At 46.4% G+C, this 19,599-nt stretch overlaps 1 protein-coding gene across 1 annotated transcript in view; it reads right to left on the bottom strand.

Moving 5' to 3' along the window:
* MYO1G (myosin IG) overlaps nucleotides 1-19,599 on the bottom strand; it is a 38,550-nt gene that overhangs the window by 17,169 nt on the left and 1,782 nt on the right. The window contains exons 2-17 of the mRNA XM_006832103.1: nucleotides 19,264-19,472; nucleotides 18,940-19,033; nucleotides 17,789-17,954; nucleotides 17,408-17,461; nucleotides 12,343-12,442; nucleotides 12,236-12,246; nucleotides 11,985-12,101; nucleotides 11,131-11,355; nucleotides 10,878-11,023; nucleotides 10,361-10,475; nucleotides 9,895-10,065; nucleotides 9,591-9,661; nucleotides 7,985-8,059; nucleotides 7,660-7,792; nucleotides 6,793-6,959; nucleotides 6,288-6,495 (exon numbers count right to left, since the gene is read on the bottom strand). Coding sequence (XP_006832166.1) covers nucleotides 6,288-6,495; nucleotides 6,793-6,959; nucleotides 7,660-7,792; nucleotides 7,985-8,059; nucleotides 9,591-9,661; nucleotides 9,895-10,065; nucleotides 10,361-10,475; nucleotides 10,878-11,023; nucleotides 11,131-11,355; nucleotides 11,985-12,101; nucleotides 12,236-12,246; nucleotides 12,343-12,442; nucleotides 17,408-17,461; nucleotides 17,789-17,954; nucleotides 18,940-19,033; nucleotides 19,264-19,472 — 2,062 coding nt within the window. The remainder of the gene's footprint in view (nucleotides 1-6,287; nucleotides 6,496-6,792; nucleotides 6,960-7,659; nucleotides 7,793-7,984; nucleotides 8,060-9,590; nucleotides 9,662-9,894; nucleotides 10,066-10,360; nucleotides 10,476-10,877; nucleotides 11,024-11,130; nucleotides 11,356-11,984; nucleotides 12,102-12,235; nucleotides 12,247-12,342; nucleotides 12,443-17,407; nucleotides 17,462-17,788; nucleotides 17,955-18,939; nucleotides 19,034-19,263; nucleotides 19,473-19,599) is intronic.

The following is a 19,599-nucleotide window of genomic DNA, read 5'->3' on the forward strand; positions in this document are numbered from 1 at the left end:
ATGCCTTCAGTGCACCTTGGACTTCTTTCTTCAGGATCATTGGCTGTTGATCATATACTGCCTCTTGAAATGGTTGAACATTGTCCATTTTTTAAAATTTTATTTAATATTTTATTGTGAATTATGTGATAGCTTACATGGGAGAACATTAGCTTTACATTCATCCTATCGTATATAATTTCATTGCCATGGTTACAATCCCCTCCATGCATCATCAATGAACCAAAGGGCTGTCTGTTTGTTTTTGACACAGTGACTCTGTGTATATACCTTCCATCTTCTTTTGATGCATTCTACACCATTCAATATTTTGCCCAGAGAATCCTTCAATATTACAAGTTGAGGTTTGACTTTTTTGTTCAATTATTTCAACTTGAGGAATGCTGAGCATGTTCGTCCATGCTACAGGTTTTTCCACATTTCATTAAAATATTTGACTTTGTCTTCTCAGGCTGACATTTGAAAATTTCTGTTCATCTCTTTTACCTCTTGATTTCTTCCATTTGCTTTAACATCTCTATGCTGTAGAACAAGTTTCAGAGTCTCTTCTGACATCCATTTTGGTCTTTTCCTTCTTTCTTGTTTTCTTAATGACCTTTTGCTTTCTTCCTGTATGATGTTCTTGATGTCATCACACAACTCTTCTGGTCTTCGATCCTTAGTGTCTAATGCATCACAGAAACTCGCTCCATCAAGGGCCTCCTTGAACTACTTCCATATGAGAGCCCTGAACATAGGCAACACCATCTAGAGCAAGCGACTCTAATGTCACATCCCTCCCACACCTACCTTGTGGGCTCCTTGTCTTGTGGGAGGTACCCTCAGAGTTTTCCCCTCTCCAGGTCCTGCATTTAAAAAAATTTTTTTGGAGGGGGATTTTTTTTTTTCTTCCTTCTAGTGTTTCATTGTTTTTGTTTGTTTATCCTGTTTTCCCCTTCTCTTTCCATTCCCTTAATTTTATCATTTCTATCTCTGCTTTTGTTTTTCCTTCTTTTCTTTGGTTTCTCACTTCCTCTCTTCTTTTTTTCCCCCCTTTTGATCTTTCTTTACTAATCTCTACTCTGTCTTTTCATTTTTTTCTCTCCCTGGATTTTCTAAATGTTTTTAAAATTTCTTCCTTTTATTTCCTTTTTTATTTTTCTCTTCTATAGCTTCATTTTCTGGTCACTTTTTTCTTTATTCTTAAGTGGTTTTTAAATGTTTAATTTTCTCTTCCATGTCCATGTACCTCTTTTGTCTTTATAGTTATCATATTCTTCTTTTCTGGTTGTGACCTCTGTTAATTTTTTTCTCTTTATTATTTTATTTTTTCATGGCTGGTTCTTCTTTGTTTTTCTGTTTTGTTTTCTTGTGTGTGTGTGTGAGAGAGAGAGAGAGAAAAGAGAGAGGTTTTCATTTACTACCCAACAAGAGACAGCAACCTTGCCCATACAGCCCAGCCACAACCAAACCCACTGGCCAATAGCTAATATCAGCATCTATAACACCTGATCAAGGATAGACAATAACCAACACCAGTCAAACCCACCCTAAACTGAGGTGCACAAATGGAGAACAAGAACAGTGTACATACTTACATTCTCTAACTACAGCTATAAGAGGCAGTTGGTCAGAGCCTCAGAACACATTGACACACAATCATCAATTTCATACAAATATAATAACCCTAAAATGTCCTGGAGACAACAGACAGTTTTAGGTCACGCAAAGAAACAAGAGAGAATGGCTCAAACAATTGGCCATGGTGCAGAGCCAGAAAACATTTCTGAGGAAGAAAAGGTAGTGAAACTAACAGAAAAATAATTCAAATAAATGATATTTAGGTACCTTATAATCATTGACAGAAAGATTGGGGAAAGCAAGGAGTACAGAGAAAAAACTGTAGAAGAATTAAGTAAGATACTACAAGAACAAACTGACAAAATAAGTGCAAATTTTAAAACAATACAAACCCTTGAATTAGAAATCCAGAAGACTCATACAAAGATTTCAGGAATGGACAATACACTGAAAGGTCAAAGAGGAGATTTAAAGCAATGGAAGCCTGAATTAGTAAGCTTGAAGATAAATCTCTCAATAATAGTATGCTAGAAGAACAACCAAAACAAAGAATGAAAAAATCGGAAGAAAGCCTAAGAGTTCTGAGGGAAACTGTGATATGACTGATCAGAATTCCAGAACAGGAAGAGACAATGAAAAGCACTGAGAAAACTGTCAAAGAGTTGTTGGAAGAAAACTTCCCTAACATCATGAAAGATAAGAAGATAAGCATACAAGAATCAGAATGAACCCTAAACAGGATCGATCCCTAAAGAAAGGTACCAAGACATATCATAACCAGACTTTTCAAAATCAAATACAAAGAAACAAACCTGAGAACAGCTCGGGAAAAAAATGAAAATGTGCCTACACAGGAGAACCAATAAGACTCAACCCTGATTTCTCAGCAGAAACCATGCAGACAAGAAGGCAATAGGATGGCATCCACAAAAGTCTGAAAGAAAAAAACTGCCAACCAAGAATAATATACCCAACAAAGCTGTCCCTCAAATATGATGGCAAAATAAGGACGGTTCCCGAGTAACAGAAATCAAAGGAATATGTAATAACCAGACCAACTTAACAAAAAATGCTAATGGGTGGTCTTTGGACTGAGAACCAAAACCAACAGACAACAATCTAAGATTACTGTACATGGCAACATCACCCAGAATTCAATCCAGATATAGAAGTATTTAACGTAAAGGAAACCTACAAGACTGAAAATAAGGAACCAGAGATATCAATGTATAATGAAGTCAACTACAAAGCAAAAAAAGAAGGAATAGTATAGATATAGAACTTCCAAATGGCTTGAAACACAAGTAGACTTCTAGATAAAACAGATGATTTTAAATAGGGAAAAATTAATAAACTGCAGCATAACCTCAATTAAAATTAATATACCTGCACATCAGAATAATAAAAGAGGAAAACCAGAAAGACTTAGTAAACATTAACATAACAGAAATGAAAATAATGAAAACCCACAAACAAAATGAACTCAGCACAGAAAATTATGTGGAACAAAGAATTTAGCAGCTCCAAAAAAAAAATTTACTGATGAAGATCAAAGAGCACAGCCTTTGGTATGGATTACATCTCAATGTAAAGAAAACAAAAATCCTCACCACTGGACCAATAAACAACATTCTTATCAATGGAGAAAAGATTGAAGTTGTCAAGGACTTCATTCTTCTTGGATCAACTATCAACACTCACAGAAGCAGCAGTCAAGAAATCAAAGGACGTATTGCATTAGGCAAATCTGCTGCACAAGATCTTTTTAAAGTGTTGAAGAGCAAAGATTTCAGCTTGAGGACTAAGGTGTGCCTGACCCAAGCCATAGTATTTTCAACAACCTCATATGCATGCAAAAGCTGGACAGTGAATAAGGAAGACCACAGAAGAATTGATGCCATTGAGTTATGGTGTTGGAGGAGAATATTGAAAGTGCCATGGGCTGCCAAAAGAACCAATAGATCTATTTTGGAAGAAGTGCAGCAAGAGTGCTCCTTAGAAGCCATAATGACCAAACTTCGTCTCTCATACTTTGGACATATTGTCAGGAGGGAACAGTCGCTGGAGAAGGATATCATATTTGGTAAGGTGGGGGATCAGAGGAAAAGAGGAAGACCCCCAACAAGATGAATTGGCCAAGTGGCAGCATCGATGGACTCAAGCGTGGCAACGATGGTGAGGTAGGCCCAGGATCGGGTGGTGTTTCGTTCTGCTGTGCATAATGTCACTTTGGGTCGGTACCAACTTGATGGCACCTAACAACAACAAAAAAGCACGCACACAGAAAAATGACAGTAGTTTCATACCTATTGATAATTACACTGAATGTAATCGGATAAAATGCACCAGCCAAGAAACATGAAAAGCAAAATAGATAAGAAAACAGAATCCTTCAATATGCTGTCTACAAGAGACACATCAAAAAGAAACAGCCTAAATGTCCCAAAGCAGAAAAGTTAAACATTGGTCCATACACACAATGGAATACTACGCAATACTGAAGAATAACGACGAATCTGTGAACCACCTCATAACATGGATGAACCTGGAGGACATTATGCTGAGTGAAATTAGTCAGTCACAAAAGGGCAAATATTGTACAAGACCAATGTTGTGAAAAGTTATGAAAAGGTTTTCTTAATATTATAAACTATTACTGATGGCTTCAGGGGGATGGGGAAAGGAAAATTATTCACGGCTCAAGTGTTGTTGTTGTTATGTGCCATGGAGTCAGTTCTGACTCATAGCGACCCTGTGCAAGGCTTCCGAGGCTGTAAATCTTTACGGGAGCAGAAAGCCTCATCTTTCTACTGCAGAACTGCTGGTAGTTTTGAACAGCCCAATTCATAACCACTATGCTACCAGAGCTCCTTGGGCTCAAGGGTAGACACATGTTAATACAGGTGACAGGGCAGGCAATAGACAACAAGAGGGAGGTTATCAATGAAGAAATGAAGGTAGCGGGAAACACAGGGAGGAACACAATCGTTAGAGGGAACAGGTGTAAATACTGCTAACTGCTGGCACAAGGAGGGGATTGCAATCATTGTAATGAAGCAAAATATATGATTTACTGAATGTAAAACTGATGATCTGCTCTGTAAACCTTCATTCAATTCACAATAAAATTTTTTTTTGAAAAAGTTGTGATAGGTACTATTGAGATAATTAAGAAGTTTGAATATTGCCTACATATTAAATACTCAGATATATAACTATTTTATTAGTGTTAAATTTCTTGAATGTGCTTATAAAGGATGACATCCTTGTTCTTAGGATAAGTTTACTAATGACCCCAGTGGTGTCTTGATGTCTGCAACTTCATTTATACATAAAATTCTGATACTTCAGAAAAATGTCAATCTATACTTGGAAACCCTACATAGGGCCACTATGAGTCAGAACCTACTCGATGTTACTTAACAACAACAACATTCATATGTGAGGGTTTCAAAAAGTTCATGGAGAAATGGAAGTAAAAGATAATGGAATAGTTCCATGAACCTTTTGAAGTCCCCTGATTTGTATAGGGAGTCCTGGTGTGGCGCTGTGGGTTAATGCGCCAGACTGCAAAGCCGTTTGAACTGCAAGGTCAGCGGTTCACGCTCACCAGCTGCTCCTTGGAAACCCTATACAGGGTTGCTTTAGGTCGGAATCAACTCGATGGCACTTAACAATAACAACAATAACAATTTGTATGGAGTTCTCTTGTGGCGCTGTGAGATAAAACACTGGACTGGAAGGTTGGTTTGAACCACAAGGTTGGCAGTTCAAACTCACCAGCCACTTGGAAACCCTGTACAGGGTCACTATGAGTTGGAACTGACTTGACGGCACTTCACAACAACAACAATGTGTGCATTAAAGGGAAAGAAAACTCAAGTGTAGGAATGAAAGTGAACGGTGGAGGTGTATTGATCATTCCATTCCTTCTGTTTTTCTGTTGTTCTTGTTAAGTGCCGTGGAGTCGGTTCCGACTCATAGCAACCCTGCACAGGGTTTCCGAGGCTGTAAATCTTTACGGGAGCAGAAAGCCTCATCTTTCTCCCACGGAGGAACTGGTAGTTTCAAACTGCTGACCTGGAGGTTAGCAGCCCAATTCGTAACCACTACACTACCGGAGCTCCTTCTAGACCCAACGAAAAACTAAAACCGCTGTCACCAAGTCCATCCGAACTCACAGTGACCCCCTCTAGGGGTCCGAGGCTGTCAGTCTTTACAGGAGCAGCTGGTAGGATTAACCTTGTGCTTAGCAGCCCAGTGTTTATCCTACAGCGCCACCAGGCCTTCTCCAACTTTCCCAATAGGTTTGAAATTTTTCAGAATACAAAGCTATGAAGTGGGAGGAAGAACCCCAGCCTTTGGCAATAATACATCTTGTAGCAACTATGGATGTAGTGATTTGCTTACAAAGCACAGGTGCACTGACAAATCCTGCTGGCCAGAGCTCATGCTGTTGAAGATAGAGGTGTGGGCTCAGTACATTACTCTTCAAACCTTTCCCTGGATTTGAAACTCTTGATATCAGTAGTCAGAAGGGAACAAAAGGGAAGGGATAAAATAAAAAGGAGGGTGGGGAGGGCAAAGAAGGAAAGCAAGCTGGATTCCTAAAAAACTGCTTTTGACATCTGAATCCGTCCAAGCCTGAGGCTGGCAGCTAACAGGACTGTGTGGTCAATGCAGCTGTAACCCCTCCCCCAGCACCCTCGGTGGCCCACAATCCTTACCTTCTGCAGCAGGAGCACAATGACGGGGATGAGCCGGGCTCTGCTCTGCTCCAGCACAACCAGGGTGTGGGGCGAGCGGATGAACAGCTTGGTGTGGCCAAAGACCACATCCCCCAGCAACCCGCTTTGCTCCAGGAGGGCACTCACGGCTGCTTTGTCTGAGCCCAGGAGGTGGTTGGGCCAGGTGTACTCACAGGTCATCTTGTACCTGTCACCACATGGACAAAAGGCCATGAGAGGACTCTGGGGGAGGAGGGCATGGAGACCTCTGTCTACACAAGTCTCTGACAAACATCACTCTTGCCTAAGGCCAGCATTCACACAAAGCCAGAAGTCTGAGAAGCGCTGTGCTAGACACCATCTGGGTCTATGCCTCAGATTCCAAAAGAACATGCCCTCAGAGCGAGGGCAGGCACCCGGAACCTGGAGCCGCCACACACTCAGGTGGGGCAGAACGGAGCAGGTATGGGGCGGTGGGCAGGGGCGGGGAGGGGGTCACTAATACCTGAGCAGGAATCGGGGATAAGGCTGTCGGAACGCAAAGCCAGCTCTGCGGACTCTCACATTCTCCAGTAGCCCGAGGTATGCAACTTGGTGGCGGCAGTAGCTCTCATCCAGCCTCCCGGCCACTTTGTCTTCATTGGGCTTGATGCAGCGTACATAGTAAGGCTCCTACAGGAGGTGGCCAGGACAGAAGGGACTTGGTGCAGGGCCCAGGGAAGAGCACCCACAGCCCCCATGGGGTCGGGTAAGTGCTATCCCATAGAGGAAGCAGGCTGGGATCCAATGCCATGCTGTCATGGAGGCGGAGGGGAGACTTGTCAGTGTGGAACAGGGAAGGTTAGGGGAATAGGGGCCATGATTGGCAGACTGAAGGGTTGAGGTCAGAAGGGATGCTGGCGAACACCAGGGAGCTCGTGGGCAGAACAAGGTGTGGGAGCAGTGAATGGGTGGCATCTCCACTACCAGCCCTACCAAGAAACCAGGACAACTGCTCTACTTTCTAACTCAGCCCTACCACGAGATCCTTTGTCCAACTTGGGCTTTGAGAATGAATCACCCAAAGGAATCCATGCCAGTTTCCAGTCCCTGGTGGCTCTTGGAAAGTTCTGGACTGGGACAACCCAACTTGGAGTAGGGTCTCCTCTGGCTCCTTCCTCCCACGGGCAACAGGGCCAGGGGAAGACCAGGGTTCCAATGCCAGTCCTACTTTCCATGTACAAGGTGAATGCCATAGAGCCTAGCTGAGCCCTGAACCCTCATATCTGAGCCTGTGCAGGGGGGCCCTCTGCCCGGAGTGGGGCGGTAGGTGGCAAAGAGGCCACGAGAGCCTTAGAGAGAAGGGTCTGGGCTGAAGGCTGGGTGTCCATACCTTGGAGGCCAGGTTTTCCACCAGGGCCACCATGGAGTTCTTGAAGAGTGTGCCAGCCGTCAGGGGGCGCTTGGTCACCTCCGTGATGCCCTGTTGTCCATCTGGCCACATGGCCCGCAGGGTGGGGTCTGTGCTACAAACACAGGCTATGTGCCAGTTCCCCCAGGGCAGCGGCCACCTCCCCCGTCCTGCCATTTGTGTGCTGCACAGCTGTGAGCATTCCGCCTCTTTCTCCCCGACAAGATGAGGAGATCAAACCCCACTGTCTTGGAGGCCCTTCTAGATCCAGGCCTGTGAATGGTCCCCTTCAGGCACCTACACTCACCTGCTGTATAGTAGCCGCTTAAAGTCCTGGAAGAGTAAATCTCGGTTCTTGTCAATGAAGCCCTCCACAGAATACCTGCAGGGGCCAAGGGCAGTGAGGAAAGGAAGGGGTTGAGCTATCTGATATAGGTGTGGTGGGCACAGGGTGAGAGGGATAGGCCATGGGCCTTTGGGAGCACTGGCCATCACCCTCCTGCCTGCGGCTTCTCTTCTTCTTCCTGTTGCATCTATTTCCTGTTAGTGCCTCTCTCCCTCCTCCCCAGGTTCTTCTCTCCTTTCTCGAACCCTTTGCCTTCGTTTGCATAACTTGATTCCCTCAGGAGATGTTTCTCTCCAGGAAGATGAACAGAGTTAAGCACAAAGCTCTGGAACCCAATGTCCTAGGTCTGCCAATTCCATGTCATGTGACCTTGGACAAGTTGCTTAATTTCTCTGTGCCTCAGTGCATCAAACACTCAGCATGGCACCTATTGAGTTCTGGTAAATATCAGCCGCTGCACTGATAGTGGAGTTCCTGAGTCACTGTCCATTGTGATCTTCTGGCACTGAGACACTTAGAATCATGGTCTCATCCTTGACTCTGCCTGCTGGAAAGCTCCATCTGCACACCTGTAGAGACTTACTTTTAAGTGCCGTCGAATCAGTTCTGACTCACAATGACCTTGTGATTCAAACCGCCCTTGCGGTCCAGTGCTTTATTCCACAGTGCCTATCAGGACTCCAAGAATGTAGGGCATGGCTTTTGTGAAGGGACCTGCCTTCTGGATGCCTCCTCCTCTCTGCTCTACGGTTCATTCTTGTAAAGGACACACTAGACACATGTACCTCTCTGTGAACAACAGGTTGTTGTTAAGTGGCATCAAGTTGGTTCCGACTCATAGTGACCCTGTATAGGGTTTCCGAGGAGTTGCTGGTGGGTTTGAGCTGCTGACCTTCTGATTTCCAGTCCAGTGCTGATCCTCCAGCACCAGGAGGCAGGCCTATAATGTGAGTAATGGAGTCGTGGTGCAGCGCTGCAGGATAATGCACTGGACTACAAGGTTGGTTTGAACTGCGAGGTTGGTGGTTCAAACCCACCAACCACTGACTGGAAACCCTACACAGGATCACTATGAGTCGGAATTGACATGATGGCACTTAACAACAATAACATAATGTGAATAATAACACCCATGAGGAACATGCTTCTCAGAACAACCAACCATAGGAGACCAAAAAGGCAACAACTGCCCAAAAACAAAATTCAAAAGGTAGGAAGGAACAAGATTGAAGGGTAACTGCTAACTGGTAAGCCAGGGAAGAAGGGGAAGAGTGCTTTTACACTGAGGGGATTACAGCCAATGTCTGAAACACAATGTGTGTCAACTGTTGAATGGGAAACGAATTTGTTCCATAAACTTAGGTTCAAACCACAATAAAATGTCAAAAACAAACAAACATAATGACAGGTTAATAACTCTCAGGGATCTGAGGAAAATATGCCAGATGTGATTTCTAAAGAGGAAGAGATGTGGCTGTGAACCCCCTTCACTTGGAGCACTTCTGCCCCAGGCCTCAGTGGAATGGGAACCCCTGGAAGTTTAGGGACTGAGGTGGAAGGCCCTTACGTGACATTCCCCGCATAGTGCTTGATTTGGAAGTCTCGACCGAACTCCATGCTCTTGTCTGTGGGGCAGAGCTGTGGGGACAGGCATGAGGTTAAGCACAAAAGGTGGCAGGGGTGGGGGGAGTGAGGAGAAGGCCACAGTGACCCACCAGGCCCCACTGAGACTCAGATGACATGGTACCCAAATGCCCACCCAGGAAACTACACTCAGTTCGGGACAAGCAGTGATGTGGCCAGACAAGCAGCCAGGAGACTCATATCTGCTCCATGAGGCTCCTCACTCAGGGAGAGGCTGGGGTGGGCACCTGGCGGCTGGTGTAATGTGGGTGATGTCGATGGTGGGTGTCCAAGGTCTGCAGGAAGATCCGGTCAGTGATGGTGCCCGCTGAGCTGCAGGCTTCATCCAGCACTGCCAGGATGCCCCGGTGAGGCCGCTCCACTAGCTCCACAATAGCCATGTTGTTGAAATAGTTGATCTGTGGGGCAGTGGGACAAGTGATGGTCTCAGGGAAGCCAGCCTCTCCCCACCCGTCCCTGAAGCCACTCTCAGCTCCAGCATTGCCCACACCCACTGTGTGCTCTTGAAAAGTGCCCACTCCATGCCAGGCCAGCAAGAACTAGCCCATAGGCCACTCATCATAGGGGATTTCCTGTGGCCCTGCTGCAAACATCCCTCCTTCCTCAGCACAGCGTGACCTTCGTGTGTGCTGCAGCCATGCTTCCAGGGCCGAGAGCAGGTGGATGAACATCTCGGTGTCCCAGTACACTCACACTCTGCCATGCAATGCCTTCTCGCTGATACTCCTCCTGCTCCTGCTTCAGGATCAGCTGGATGAACAGCTGCTGCAGCTTCTCGTTGCAGTAGTTGATGCAGAACTGTTCAAAACTGGGGTTGAGAAGGGACTTTCAGAGATCCTCCATTCAAGTCTGCCGGGGGCTTTGACTGCTGCCTGGATGGCCTCCCACAAACATCTCCCTGTCAGGGGGGTCTGGTGCTGAGACACCCCCCACCTACTGGGCCTCATCCTGCCTCCAGTACTTGTTCTGGGGTGAATTTGAAGGCCTGAAACTTAACCATTTGGGGCTTTCTGTGGCCTCACCCACACACGCTAAAGAGATGTGAGGAGTTATTGGTCTGTGGCATTGTTTAGGCAGGCTTAGAGGGGCTGATAGCTCTGGGAGACAGATAGCCAACTTCCCAGCCAAACTCCCCTGGGACCAAGGCAGAAGGGGAGGCTCAAAGCCGTGAGGATTTGGGGTCAGAGTGGGATGCGGTTGACTGGACCACCTGTTGACAGGGAACACCTCGAAGCCATAGATGTCCAGCACTCCAATGACTGTGTCCTTGCCGTCACGCCGAGGGTCCCGACCTTGGGCTTCCATGACACTGTTAATCTTGTCCACAATCCACTCAAACAGCCGCTGGTATACTGCCTTCCAAAGGACAGAAGGAGGATAGGGGAGTCTGCTGCTGGCTCCTCTGGCCTTGCCTCTCCAGGAAGGCCTTCAGAATGTCCCTCCGACCTTCTGCCCCCGGGTACCTTGGCACAGGCGTCTCGGGCATAGCAAGCCTCGGCCGTGGAATAGCCCTTCTCAATGAGGTCTCTGCCCCCTGAGGCCACCGTGCGGGCCAGTAGGGAGCGGAGCACCAAGTCCCGGGGGGTGGCTGTCAGCTCAGCCACGTACTCCACCAGCACCTCCTCGGCCACCACCAGGTGCCCCTTCTCTGGCCCCTCTTCCTTTGTCTCCACAAACTCGATGTTTCCCTGGTCATGGGGAACCACAATAGAGTACCAGTCAATGGAAACTGCAGCCCTTTGGATGGAGGGGTAAGAGAAGGCAAGGCAGGTGGGCAGGGGTGGAGTCACAGCTTCTGCTCAGACCAGAGGGTCAGCCATTCCCCTGAACCACAGTTACAGTTAGGGGCACACACAGGTGCATTCACAAGGCCAAAAAGGTTATGCAAATGACTACACTGATAATCCCGGACGCTACAGGAAATCTGTCTCAGAGAGCAGTGGGCCTCAGAGGAGACAAGTCCTCGGAGTCCTTTGAGACAAGACAAAACTCAAAGAAGTCACATAGCCTGTAAAGGACGGGACTGGGAGGCAGTCAGCACAGTGCTCCAGCTATGACCATCCCCTGACCACAAATGCATCTTAAGGTTATCTACCAGATATGACCAAGCACACACAGGCCTGACCTTGTCCAAGTTCTGGGGTTCAGAGGCCAAGCTTAGAAACTGGCTTTGAGGGAGCAATGGACACAACTGAGTTCAGTGATGGGAGGAGGCTTGGGAACATCTCTGGGAATTCCAGGTCAGCCCCTTCCTCTGGGTGACTCCCAGCCAATGACCCCACATGGGAGACCCATTTCCCGGTCCTCTCAGGCTCACCAGGTGCAATATGGCGGCGAGGATCCGGTGAATAGATGCTATTTCCTTGGGACTGAAGCCAATCACCCCCATGGCCTGGGTCACTGCTTGGTGGTTCATCTCATCACTGTTCAAGTTCTGGGGGAGAAAGGGGTTACCACCCCAATGCCATGCTGAGCCCTGTTTCCAACAACCAGTACTCTACCAGGCCCAGTGCACCCCCAGTGTCCTCAATGAGCCCTGTGTCCACCCCCCAGAGCCACACTAAGCACACTGAGTACTGCTCCCTCCACCATGGGCCCAGGGCACCACCTAAGCCCAGGTCCATGCCTGGCCTGAGGCCTTGGTGCCCCATGCTAGCATGTAGCTGCCCCCCTACTCACACTGAGTCCTGCTCCCTGGCGGGTAAAGTTGTACAGAGCAGGGTTTCTCTGTAAGTGCAGTTCTTGAAGCAACTTGTCCTCACTCCCCTGCAGCATCTAAAGGGAGCAGAGGCCCTTTAGTTAGACCTGTGTTCCCTGGGAGCCCTTACACACAGAGAGAAGCAGAAACACAGGTGGGCATTGACCCATTGGCCCAGCAAACATATGATGTCTCCAGACTCGGCCTCTGTTCTCAGTGTTTACACTTCAGTTAGGATTACAGATTCTCAGTGTCTGCTGCAACGGAGCACAGTGCACCCCGGCCTGGGAGGACTCTCTCTGAGGATACCAAGGTGGGTGGAGTTGTAAGGAGGGAGGTGAGATGCTAGATATAAGAGTGTTTCCTCTTCTGGGGGAGATGTCACTGAAGAGGTACCCAAGGTGGGAGCAGGGAGACTGTGAGGGTGCTACAGCAGTCTGGGCACGAGGCCACCTGGTCTAAGAATTGACTACAACACCTAGTCAAGCAAATAAGCCGAAAGCTGGGTTATATGAAGAAAAACATGGCATCAGGATTGGAGGAAGAGTCATTAATAACCTGTGATATGCAAATGATACAAACTTACTTGCTGAAAGTCAAGAGGACTTAAAATATTTACTGATGAAGACCAAAGACCACAGCCATCAGTATGGATTGCATCTCATTGTAAAGAAACCAAAAATCCTCACCACTGGACCAATCAACAACATTCTTATCAACAGAGAAAAGATTAAAGTTTCAAGGACTTCATTCTCCTTGGATCAACTATCAACACTCATGGAAGCAGCAGTCAAGAGATCAAACGACATATTGCATTAGGCAAATCTGCTGCACAAGACCTTTTAAAGTGTTGAAAAGCAAAGATGTCTGCTTGAGGACTAAGGTGCGCCTGACCCAAGCCATCATATTTTCAATAACCTCATAAGCATGCGAAAGTTGGACAGTGAATAAGGAAGATCATAGAAGAATTGATGCTTTTGAGTTATGGTGTTGGAGGAGAATATTGAAAGTTCCATGGGCTGCCAAAGGAACCAACAGATCTGTGTTGGAAGAAGTGCAGCCAGAGTGCTCCTTGGAGGCCAGGATGGCCAAACTTCGTCTCTCATACTTTGGACATATTGTCAGGAGGGACCAGTCGCTGGAGAAGGATATCATGTTTGGTAAGATGGAGGGTCAGAGAAAAAGAGGAAGACCCCAATGAGATGGATTGGCAAAGTGGCAGTATCAATGGACTCAAGCATGGCAACAATAGTGAGGTTGGCCCAGGACCGGGCAGTGTTTCATTCTGTTCTACATAGGGTCACTATGAGTTGGTACCAACTCGATGGCACCTAACAACAACAACAAACAACACCTAGTAACTAGTCCCTGGAAAATTCTGTTGGTGTTGCCAAACATACATATCCAGATTCAAAAAAGCAGTAAAAGGCATTCTTGTAACAACTGGGGAAATATAAACACGGACTGGATATTAGAATTAGCTCAAATTATGGAATTATTGCTAGTTTTCTAATTTATGAAAGATAAAGACCTTATCTTAGGAATTAAGTATTGAAGTATTCAGGGTTTAAGTTAGGAGGTTTGCGGAGACTTCAGGCAAGATGGCGGACTAGGCAGACACACTGCACAGACCCGCCACAGCAAAGACATGAGAGACCCAATGAAACAGGTGATCCTGGATCTCTGGTTTCAGAGGAAAGGATAGAATAGTGGGTTGAATACCTATTAGTAGAAGAAACTGAACAAAAGTGGCAAGAGAGGAGACAGACATGGGAATTATCAGCTGGCATGACACAACGTGACCATCTTGGACTTTTGCAAGTAGCATTCAACTGAGACAGTGGCCTGACAGTACACATGCATACCAATGGCTGGCAATGAGAAAGATGAGAGCTTCCCTTTCTCCCCACACCCTCCTGGTGACCAGTAGCATGGCCAGCCCCCAGTCGTACCCATCAGCACCCTAGCCTGTTCTGCCTGAAGTCAGAACCACGTCCTTATGGATCAGGCTCCTAGTGCACCAACCCCCCTTCTCCTAGAGGTGCATGAACTCTGCCTCAGCAGGTCAGCAGAATGCACAATGCGGGTCTCTGGCCACCCCTGGGCAGCCAAGAACTCCTTCAACAACCAGCTGCCCTACCCCTCACAGCTCTCAGGGCCCAAAATTGTTGCTTCCTCTGAGCCATCACCAACAACTTCCAGATCAGGTGACCTGAACCTAAATACCATCTAGGCTTGAAGGAACTCTGTCTAGGACTAGGGATCCCATACCCTTACCCTTTCCTCCTATCCCCACCCCATAAGCTCCTTGGCTGGCAGAAGGCACTGGTTCATACTGGGTGCCCCTCCCCATCCCAGTTTTCTCCTTTCTGGCTCCTGCCCATTTCCCCCAGTTTCCTTGTTCTTGAATTATTTGTTCTGCATACAAATTGAATGTGTATAGTGAAAGAATACAACTCTGGAGCACACCTTTCCTGATTTTAAACCATTCAGTGTTCCCTCGTTTTGTTCTAATGACTGTCTCTTGGTCTATGTACAGGTTCTTCATAAGCACAATTAAGTGTTCCAGAACACTCATTCTCCACAATGTTGTCCTTTCTTTTTAGTTATGAATTTTTTTCTTGCTGTAGTTTGCCTGCTTCCCCTCTCTTTTCATTATTATTTTCTTGTTTTGCTGTTGTTGATTCTTGTTTTTTTTTTTCCCTTTTCTCATCAGATGGGAGACAGCAGTCCTGCCCACACAGTCCACCATACCTGTGTCTCCTGCAGCCCCGCCCACTGAGCAAGGGCTACTACCAGCTCCTGTACCACCTGAACACCTGAACATTAATAGACTGCAGCCAACACCAGCCAAGCCCACCTTCAGCTTTGTTATAGGAACAGCAAACAGAGACCTGCATATACAATTCTAGTCTCTATCATACCACCTGGAGTGCCTAAGATTGTATATTATTGTTCCTAAGAACACACAGGCATACATTCATCAATTAAACACAAATACAATGATACCGCAATGTCTCAAAGACAACATATAATTTCCGTTCACACGAAGAAACAAGATGGAGTGGCTCCAGAAAGTAATCAAAATGCAAAGCCCAAAATCCTTTTGAGGAAAAAATTACATTGGAGCCACCTGACAGGAAATTTAAAAGAATGATATTTAGGTACTTTCAAGGAATTGAGAGAAAGATCAAGAAAACTGCAGGTGAAATCAAGAAAGCTTTAGAAGGATTCAGGATAACACTGTAAGAACAAAATGACAAAATAAATTAGAAAATTAGAAATCATACAAAGACAGCAAATAGAAATCCAGATGATTAATACTAAGATTTTAGAAATTGATAATACAATGAAATGGCACGGAGTAGAAATGAACCCATGGAAGGCCGAAATAGTGAGCTTGAAGACAAATCTCTCAATATTAATCTGATAGTGGAACAATCAGAAAAAATAACAACAACAAAAAAAAGAGTCCAGAAATTATGAGGGACATCATCAAGAGGAATGACTTACACATGACCAGAATTCCAAAACAGAAAAAGGCCCCCCAAAAAATCATGCAGAAAATTGTTAAAGAGTTGTTGGAAGAAAACTTCCCTCATATCAAGGTGAGAAGATACGCATTCAAGAAGCTCAATAAACCTCAAAGAGTACATACCCCAAAAGAAGATTGCCAAGACACATTAAACTTTCTGAAACCAAAGACAAGGAAAGAATCCTGAGAGCAGCTCAGGAGAAAAGGTTTCCAACAAAAGAGAGCCAGTAACAGTAAGCTCTGATTTCGCAGTAGAAACCACATAGGCAAGAAAGCGATGAGATGACAGAGGCATATATGACTCTGAAAGAAAAAGGAAATGCCAACCAAGAATCATATATCCTTCAACTATGACAGTGAAATTAGGACATTTCCAGATAAACAGAAATTGAAGGAATTTGTTAAAACCAGACCACCTTACAAGAAATGCTAAATAGAATTCTTCCAACAGAAAACAACAACCTGTGATTAATATGCAAGACAATATCAGCCAGATGTAGAAATATTCAAATTAAAACAAACCTCCAAGACTGAAAACAGGGAACTAAAGATACCAATTTGTAAATGAAGACCATTAGAAAGTAAAAAAGTGGGAATAGTGTAAAGAACTTCTAAATGAAGAGGAAGCCAAGAAGATTTCAAGATAGAGACACTGTTTTAAACTTGGAAGAAATTAATAAATTACAGAGCAGCCTCAGAAAAAAAAATAAACCTCAACAAAATAAAAAAGAGGAAAATCATAAATATTTCACAAACACTCAAACAACAGCATCAATGAAAATGTCAATAAAACCCAGAGGAAATTCTGTGGAACCAACAAATCAGCAGCACCCTATTTAGGATGTTTGCAACTTCTGAATAGTTCAGCAGCGGCAATAGTGATGGAAATACGGTAAACATAACAAGGCTGACATCTGAGAGGAGGGTTACTTATTCCTCCCATTTTTCTGTATATGTAAAAATTTTCATAGTAATAAGTTCACATAAAAATGATCTATAAAGCTTTTTATACAGTAAAGTTTTACTCCACCACCCTAGATTTTCCTGACTCCTGCCTCCCTCACCTGGTCTCTGGTCTCACATCCATTTCTGGAACTCCTGCCATGCCCGGGTCCTATAGTCCTATAGTTCATGGTGGTCCTTTTCAACATAGCTCAGATGGGATCCTCCCCTGTTCCTCTCACTTAGTGTGAAGGTCAAGCACTGGCAGCGCCCTGGGCTCCTGATACTCCTCCACACTCCTGCGCCTGACCCCAAAGCCATCTTCCTGGGACCAACCCTCCCCCACTGTTGGTGTCGTGGTCTCCACTCTACTTCTTATATCTTCTTGAGAATTTTATAATTACTTATCTGTCAGTCTGACAAGCGCAGTACGTTTGTCTGCATTATTCGCACTGAGGTATATTCAAGACCAGGAATGCACAGGATGGTCTGGATAAAGGTGTCTGTGGGGCAGCGCGGGAGACAACCCCCACTGGCTTTGCACTGCACCTCCACCTCCACTCACCTGGTAGAAGGAGTGGAAGTTCCTCTCGCCCACGTGCTGCTTGAGGACCCGGGACTGAAGAAAGAGGGAGAGCTGGAATCCGTATCGTAAGAGCCCACCCAACAGGACCCATTCAGTATGCGTAATGCAGAGGGATCTGACCCCCAGGCCCAGACCCCCATACCAAGCTGTGGAGATCCTGGGGCCCAGAGAAGGCAGTAGCCTGATCCTGGTCAAAGAGTCGGCCTGACCCTCAAAATCTCCAACCTGAAGAAGCAGTTTTTTCCCAACCACTAGTGGGCCCTCCCGGTACCAGCAGATAGCTCCCTTCTGGGGGTCGGGAAGATGGGACACAGGGCCTCCTCAATCAGCCTGCTCAGGTTCTGCAACCGCTTGTCCCACCTTCTCCAGCAGGTAGCTGTGGATGTGGCCCCCAATGGGGTCTCCCTTGAAGTTGAAATTGATGTCCATGTACTTGCCAAAGCGGCTGGAGTTGTGGTTACGACTGGTACGCGCATTGCCGAAGGCTTCTAGCACACAGGTAGATTTGAGCAGCACATCCTTGACCCTTTGTGGGAGCAGAAGGGGGCTGTGTTATCAGGGTGCGGGTGCAGGAACTATGCTGTAAAATCTTCCCCACAAAAGTCAGAAAGTCTCAGGCATCCGTAAATGGATCTACAAGGGCTGGGTTTGAGTCCCAGTACGGCTCATTTGTTTACCTCACTGCTTGTTGTTGTTGTTAAGTGCCATCGAGTCAATTCTGACCAATAGCGACCCTGTATAGGGTTTCCAAGGAGCAGCTGGTGAGCTTGAACCATTGACCTTGCAGTTCAAACGACTTTGCAGTCTGGCGCATTAACTCACAGCGCCACACCAGGACTCCTACCTCAATGCTAGATGCTGGAAAATTTAGTTTTATATGCTGATACTGGGCAGCTTGTGTTGAGAGACCGCTCATTAACCCTATTCAGTAAACGCTGGATCGTGTTTTCCTTAGAGTGATCTCCTCACCCTGTCCAGACATCAGCTACATCTGTCGTTGGCACTGCTTGCCCACTGCATCTGCTCCAGCCTCACCTCATTTCACCCAGACTCTCAACAGGAAGAGACTGAGGCACCAGTCATGCACAGGAAGCCACTTTTGCAAGGCCCCTCAGCTGGGAGCAGCAGAGAACCCCACCCCAGTCCAGATGATCTGCCCTGCATTCTCCATCTTCCCTGACCTTGGTGTGGCCAGCTGCTCCAGGCTTCTGGTTCAGTCAACACCTTTCTGCTGTGTCTTCACGCTTCTCTCCCTACATCTTTTGTCCATCGCTGCTCCTAGCTTGCAGCAAGATGCTGTCCCTTCAGGGTCTCATTCCCCTTGGGTGTGGCCTACCTATGTCTTACCTCTGACATTTCCTTAAGGGACAGCCCCACTGGCTTCATGTTAAGGAGGGATCTTGACTGAGTGGGGCCCAAGCACTGTTGTCTTTCTCCCTGGTCTTAGGTTCCAGGGTGAAGGTGCAAGGCCCAAGTTACCCCCAGAGTGCTCCCACCCTCCTGCCACTCACCTCTCCACCTCGGTCCTCTGGCTTGGGTTAGTGACAGCCGCAATGTATTGCATGATGTGCTTGCTTGCTTCTGTCTTCCCAGCCCCGCTCTCCCCTGCCAGCAAATAGATGCGTCAGTGAAGCTGTACCACCAGGTTGAACCCACCGGCCAAGTCTGCTTAGATCAGTCTCCTGTCCCATTCCTTAAACCCTAGAACTATATTAGGAGTTTATTATAGGAGTCCTGGATGCCCCTCTGCCCCCACCCATCATTTACAAATGAGAACCCTGAGGCTGAGCAAGTTGTGGGGAACTGAACCACATCTGTGGCCATGTCTGCCTGACCTGAGATGACAATGCAGGTGTCTCTAGCCCGGCGCTTCATGGCCTTGTAAGCAGCATTGGCCACAGCATAGAGGTGGGGTGGCCGCTCGTAGAGTTCATGGCCCTGGTACTGGGCAATGACCTCAGGCCCATAGAGTGGCAGTTCTTGGTAAGGATTCACAGACACCAGTACCTCGCCGATGTAGGTGTAGATGCGGTTCTTCTCAAACCTACAACAGGAGAGGGTCAGTCCTGAGCACTCAAGGGCTGCCAGGGGACAGGCAGGACTCTTGCCTCAGCAGCCTCATCCCAAGGTTCGTTTCTTAAGTACTTGGCCTAAATGGGTGGAGGTACCAC

This window comes from Chrysochloris asiatica, unplaced genomic scaffold (assembly GCF_000296735.1).
Source record: "Chrysochloris asiatica unplaced genomic scaffold, ChrAsi1.0 scaffold00006, whole genome shotgun sequence".
Taxonomy (NCBI): Eukaryota; Metazoa; Chordata; class Mammalia; order Afrosoricida; family Chrysochloridae; genus Chrysochloris; species Chrysochloris asiatica.